This window comes from Pinus tabuliformis, chromosome 3_1, assembly GCF_031772625.1.
Source record: "Pinus tabuliformis cultivar Carrire ecotype Pingquan chromosome 3_1, CPIR1, whole genome shotgun sequence".
NCBI lineage: Eukaryota > Viridiplantae > Streptophyta > Pinopsida > Pinales > Pinaceae > Pinus > Pinus tabuliformis.
Genome location: NC_142301.1, coordinates 912,581,594 through 912,588,421, shown reverse-complemented (window position 1 = coordinate 912,588,421; position 6,828 = coordinate 912,581,594). Strand labels below are relative to the sequence as shown.

Genomic DNA, 6,828 nt, shown 5'->3' with positions numbered 1-6,828 from the left:
TTCAATTTGTTATATTGTAATTTTATTGTGGAAGCCCCTCTAACTGAAGCTAGAAATGATGTTTTGGGAAAAAATGCATAAATAATTACAAGTTACATTGGTTAATGCTAAATTAATAATGGTTGATAGACAAATCGGCCTATAGCCTTGCCTTGGCAGGTGAAGTGAATATGTAAATTGCTTGCTCAAGCAGAAGAACTTATATAAATAATGGTAGGAAGTAACTCTTGTAAGCATATTTTTTACAACTTATTCCTATCAATTTTTTATGCAAAGACTTGCTTAAATTATGGTGAGAAGTAATTGAATGTAGATATGTCATTTACTTGAGTATAAGTTATTTTCAAATATTTTATTTTAGGATGGTTTTCTTGAAAATATTAAGAATAAAAAATCACTATACAAATATCTAAAAATCATGCATGAATATTGCAACCACATCTACAAATTATGGCATAAATTTGTCAGAGAATTATCAACATGGAATTATATTTTGCAAAGGGTACAATAAGAACTTCAATTTATGGCCCAATCAAATGTGTGAAAAATATTTTTTTAATAATATTGAAAAATAAATATTTATTTTTCAAAATTAAACATTATAATTTGCATTGGTCAATGCTAAACTAATTTTGGTTTGTGAAATGAGTTATGATTTCTGGGCACGTGCTATTGATAAGCCATGTCATTGTAATAAAACCTATTTACAAGTTAATAATATCCGGTTAAAAAACTTGTTATATTGTAAGTATTAAGTTTTTATGTGTTTATTAATTAAATTTAAATTTGGTTATGGAATCATTATAGTGCATGTCAAGGTAGGGTTGTAATAAAAAAAATGTTAAATATTTTAGACATTACACATAGCATTGATTATATGGAGTAAAGGGGGGAGAGAGGGGAGATAACGATAGGAGGGTGGAGAGAGAGAGACATGGAGGTGTAAGAGAGGGAGATAGAGGAATGAAAAGAGAGAGGAGGGGAGAGAGAATAGAAAGGGAGGGAGAGAGAGATGGAGTTGGAGGGGGATAGAGAGGGAGGGAAGAACAAAGACAGAGAGAGAGAGAGAGAGAGAGAGAGAGAGAGAGAGAGAGAGAGAGGAGAGGAGTGAAGACAAAGATAATGAGAGGAGTGAGACATGGAGACAAAGGGAAAAGAGAGAGGGAGATGTAAAGATGGAGGGGGAGAGAGAAGGAGAGAGCGAGGGAGATACTTACAGAGTTGGAGGTAGAGAGAGAGAGAGAAGGGTGGGAGAGAAAGGGAGAGAGAGGACTTCAGAGAAAAGGAGAGAGGGAGGTTGAGAGTAGAGAAAGATGGAGAAGAGAGAGGGAGAGTTGGATCTAGCCTAGATATGGAGAGAGGGAAGTTGAAAGTAGAGAAAGAAGGAAAAGAGAAAGAGAGAGATGAATCTAGCCTAGATGTGATATATGTGTATATAAAAACCAACCTAGATTCATCTGAACTCCAATCTATAAAAAATTATTAAAATGAATATAAATTAACTACTTTACAGTTAACAACGACATCTAATAGAAAAAATTTAAATCTCTTCCCGTTCAGTCCAGTTAATTAACATAAAAATCATATAAATTGATTTATATGATTTGCCTAAAAAATTATTTATCTAAAACTAATTATACCTCTGGACGATGTTGCAACTCCAAGTGCTCATGGGAGCTCAATGGTGGTGAGCATCGAGAAATCAGTATTATAACAAGGGAGCCCCTGTCGTAGCAGTAGTCCCTGCCGGGTTGAGAAACTTGCAACACTACAACACTACAGGTGTCAATCAACGGAAAACTTGTTGGTAAGCATGCGGGGGCTTGCATGAAGCCCACGTGTCCCCTCTAGCTGGTGTCGAGTGCAGGTGTTTCTAGCATGCACAGATCAAAGGGTCATAGGGATGAATGATCACTATGGGGAGCTAACGAACCTTGTCAGGTCAGTCAGGTTCCTCGTCAAGCCTGCAAGAAGATCGGCGAGCCTAAATGGTGGAAATTCAGGGCCAAGAGTTCAAACTCTCGCCGAACTGTAGCAGAAATATCCAGATTCTTGGGTAAGAATCAGGCTATGATATCACCTACCGCTTGAGGTTGTCTCATGGATGGTACACAGTGAAATACATCCATCCATTTTCTGTCCTCGCACACTACCCTACACTCGCCTTGGTTAGCCCCTGCTTCCATCCATTTTCTCTCCTGGCACACGACTCTACACTCATCCGGGTTAGATGCTCGCAGCTTTCCATAGTTCTATGAGTAGCGCTAGGGCGATTCCTAACCACCATGGACTCACTCGGCATGACTGCGTACAAGCTTTCATCTGTCAAGGACCTTCCCGAGGTAAGAGATTGAAAACCGTACAATAGACCACAACACCCAAATACGAAGGGTTAATTTCCATGTTTCTTCTTCAAGATACATTGTTTTTTGGTTCTCCTTTCATTAATTTCTTTCATTTTCCACAATTAATTGCCGATGGCAAGCAATATGTATCCTTACATCAACTATAATGTCTTGTTTAAAATGAATGCTTTGGCGCACTTTTTTATTGGGTTTAACAATTTTGTTAAATGATGTTAGACTGCGTTCCTGAAGTTATATTATTCATTAATGTGACATGTTGTTGTAGTAACTCCAAATGTCCCACCAACCTATGAAATGCATTTTAGAGTTCCAATGGCAGGGGCAGTGCTCAGCACTCTAAATATTAGACATGATGCACATACAATGTCTTTTATTTTGAGGCATTTAGAAGCTAAGGTGGTATTTGTGGATTACCAATTCTTGGAAGTTACAAAAGCGGCAGTAAGGATTCTTTCACAAGTGAAAAAGGAATTACCATTAAGGATTGTGATTCATGAATTGGACAAGTATAGAGTATCTTTGAATGATGATCATGAAGGTGTTATGGAGTATGAAAAGCTTTTGGCAAGTGGAGATCCTAATTTTGAGACTCACTGGCCTGAACATAAATGGGATGTTGTTACCACTAGAAATGTGCCCTTCAGACCACTCTGAAAAGTGAGTGCAACAAACACACAAAAATGACATTCTAATTCATTAAGTTGCATTTGAAGAAGATGAGTAAAACAGGGAAAGATTCATAAATATGAAACTCAGTCCTTACTCAATATGAACACAGTGTAAACTACAAGCATACTCATCCATTTACTGGGCAACCTTGAGGTATCCACTGCGAGAGAAAATTGTCTCAGAGCACCTATAGGTGGAAGGATTCTGTAAATAATTTTTTTTAAACATAAATTTTTTTACAATTCATGTGCAGAATGACAGAGAGGAAGATAATTTTTTTTAGCTTCCAACTTCACTAACCTTAAGAAAAGTTACCGGATGTGTAGAATACAAGAGTTCCTCCCTCACTAAATGAGGGTGCTAGCAGTTCAAGCGCTTAGAAAGGCTCTGAGTTAAAACAGAACTGAATGTTTGATAAGAAAATATCTTTGAAGGGAGCATTTTGAATGCCTTCTATAAAACTAAGAACATCTTCTGGGCCTATGCAAAACCTGTAATGGATGTAGAGATGTACCTTTGCAAAGGACACTTGGAGTGCATGCAGAGATGTCACATACAAAGTAGTAATAAATCACCATGTTTTACACTGTGGGCCCACAAATTTACCATTTGTCTAACTCTTTGGGCCCACTACCCTACAACTTGTCTCGCATGCGATAGCTCAAACTGCAAGATGGACAACACAACAAAGCGATAGCTCAAACTGCAAGATGGACAACACAAAGAAGGCAGGTTGAGTCACTCATCAAGGTTCATTTCTACGAGAGACATGAAAAAGAAATAGGGGCCACGTTAAATCCTGGCTTCTCCAGGATCAGCCAGACAGAATGTCAGCACCTCGTGGGCTGCAGTTGCTCCTGCAGTGAGAACAATTCTATCTCTTTCAAACTTCGCTTTTCTTCCTCCGACTTCTTCCATAAACATGGCAATTGCCTGCGTCAACCATTCAACATTTTCAGTAATATTTAATCCCATCCAAAGACACTTAAATAAATTACAGTTTTGGTATACAATATTCAAGTTGTTAGAGAACACGTCAAGTTTGTAAGTTACAGTTTTCAACCTTTGGGAGGCCATGGTAATCTCGATAAAGAGCTATTGGCTTAAAGCTTGACAAGCCCTCCTCGGCACAAATCGATGCCATTGGATGCGCAAGTAGCCAGTTTTCCAGCATGTCGAATGACAGCTTCAAGTAATATCATCCAATTCGAAGTACATTTAATTGCTTTCCAGCACAAATGTGAAAAATGATAGAATATGAATAAATATGTTATGTTGTCTACCTACCTCTCTGCCAAACCCATTTGGATGATTCCCGAAGGGTTCTTTATCGGATGGTAGGGATTAGCATCATACTCCTTCCAGCGGCCAAAATATGGAGAGTCTTCCCCATGGGCTTTAGACGTTGCCAACCATGAAAGGCGCGCTACTTTTGCAGGCAGAGCACTCTCAAAATTTTCATATTAGTTTGCACAGGTAATTGTATTTCCTTGTATTACATCCATTTTAAGTTGAATTGCAATTTCATAGAAAATTATAATCTATTATTCACTACATTCACTGCATATTTTGTGGGAAAAAACATTTTGCATATTTTGCAATGAAGCATCTATTATTCACTACAAATTTTGTAAGGAAAAAAATTTTGATGCAACTTTCTGTAGCCAACTAGAGTTCAAAGCCAATTTGATTTGTTCAGAATTTTGCACATGAAGTTAGTATTATCTTATCCTCGCAGGCAAAATGAAAGAAGTCTTTCTTTGGGCAGACATAGCTCTATTGCTTGGCAACCCGATATTCCCTGTCAAGAGCTTTTATAAATTAACAACTAAGCACTGCACGCCAAAGAGTTTGTCCCCAAATCAGCATCTCACCAACAGCAGCTCACCTTGTCCCTAAAACCCGTGAGTGTACCCAACCACTGAAAACGTAGAGAAAAACATAGGCAAATATGAAAACGAGAAGCCGAGCTCTCTGTTGGTGCCCAGGTTCAGTATTACCTCTGAGAAATACGGGGTATATGCTCCTTCCCACGAGCAGATGAGAGTTCAGTTTCCAAAAGCCCAAGTTATACCAACACGCCAGGTTACCAGATACTACTCACGCCCTCCCAAGCGCTGGAACTCCTGTTGCCACTGCTTGTGCTGCACGATTTTCTTTCTATTAGAGCTTCTGCAATAACTATGGTCTTTCTTGAAACACTTGAAACCTGTCGAGCAGTAAAAAGGGTATTTTTCACCTCTATTTACCCTACATTAATTGTCAATCCAGGAGCGACTTGTTATCTCAAAGAGTGTACTCAGTTTGAGGCGGTCATTTGTCAAAGTAATGCTAGTAGTATAGTGCTCTGAATACAAGAGTAAACGGATGCTTGGAATAAATTCCACTTACAAAAAGAAACCTAAAACTCAAATCATGCATTCAGAAAGCTACAACAATTTATCAGTAAAGGGTACAGTAATGGTAACTCTTCCCTCTGGAAACTGATGCAATTAAGAAGCAACCAAGGAAAATATCATCAATCTGGGAACTAGACAGCATGTGTCAATGTTCACTACAGTCTCAGATCGTTCTGCACACCAAAGCAATGATAACTCAAATGACAGGAAATGGAACAACAACTAATCTTATTAACATGATTGAACAACAAAACCTTAACCTACAGAAATGAATGCAACAATAATTATGTCCTACAGAAATTAAGTAACAATCCTTACTTTAGAGATGAATCAAAGGGAAGTGGAACAACAAACTAACAGAAATGAAATATAGAACAACAACTTGAATCAAATATAAATGTACAACAAACCAGGTCAAATATTACAAACGACACGCTTAATATTGAAAGGAACAGTAATCTCAGCATAGTGAGTATGAGTCACAGTTTTAAAGAAACAACAATTGTGATCATGATGGAACAACAATCCCAAATGAAAAACAATCGTGTTTAAGTGTAAACCATAGATAAATATAGTAATACCGATTTATGAATATACAGCACGGTTACTCTGTAATCGAACAGCAATGGAAATCTGTAAGGAAAAAAAATGTTATATGAATTGTTAAAGCAACAACGATGCGATACAAAGTTAGAATGAATAGCATAACATTCTTGTTGTAGAGAATAACATTACTTAGTCAAGTGTAAACGAAATATAACAAAACTGATATGTAAAACAACAAGGCACGTCAGATTACTGAACAGAGCGAATAGAAGAGATCAAACCACACATGAATCGGAAATAATGGTACAAGAGCAAGTGATCCACCAGGGCTAGGCCCTTAGCCTCTAGGGACACACTGCTTAAGATTACTCCAGAATCAAATATGGAACGACAACAAGGTTTATATATTAAAACATCAAAATAGAGTTACAGTGAATCACTCCTCAAAAGAGAGTCGATGATCAAATTTTCAAATACAAAGGAGAATTTCATAAAAATAACAATAGTTCATCCCCCGGTCTAGCAGTGATACCCCTTCTTATAACAGCCGAGTGGAGATACCAACGATACAGAAAATCGTTAAGGTAGTGATCCCTCAGGATCAAGGGATCCTGAGGGATTCGCCAAACTGTTAGTTCTTAGTTATCTTCTTGTTCTCTTGCGCTGATTTGGTATCTCCTTTTCCTTTTCCTGGCTGATACGCTCCAATTTGGATTGCCTTGTTTGAATGCGGTTCCCTGTCAAAGGGACAGCAGTTAACTTTGTCGTGTCTTTTCCTTTGGGACGGAAATCTTCTGTTTTCTCCTTTTTCTGCATAAGAAAAGGGTAATTATTAGTTATTTCACGTT

At 37.7% G+C, this 6,828-nt stretch overlaps 1 protein-coding gene across 1 annotated transcript; it reads right to left on the bottom strand.

The window, feature by feature from the left end:
* Positions 1-3,827: 3,827 nt before the first annotated feature.
* On the bottom strand, positions 3,828-4,217 carry LOC149190617 (1-aminocyclopropane-1-carboxylate synthase-like). Its single transcript, XM_089410566.1, has 2 exons — positions 4,099-4,217; positions 3,828-3,968 (listed from the first exon to the last, which is right to left on the bottom strand). The coding sequence occupies exons 1-2, from the start codon at positions 4,207-4,209 to the stop codon at positions 3,828-3,830; spliced, it is 252 nt and encodes an 83-aa protein (XP_089266692.1). The 5' UTR covers positions 4,210-4,217.
* Between the last annotated feature and the right edge of the window lie 2,611 nt (positions 4,218-6,828).

Bases quoted from the DNA above. Each gene is read 5' to 3' on its own strand.
- LOC149190617 (XM_089410566.1), bottom strand. From the start codon at position 4,209: ATGCTGGAAAACTGGCTACTTGCGCATCCAATGGCATCGATTTGTGCC. The intron at 3,969-4,098 runs GTTGAAAACTGT...TGGTTGACGCAG, and splicing joins ATTACCATGGCCTCCCAAAG to GCAATTGCCATGTTTATGGA.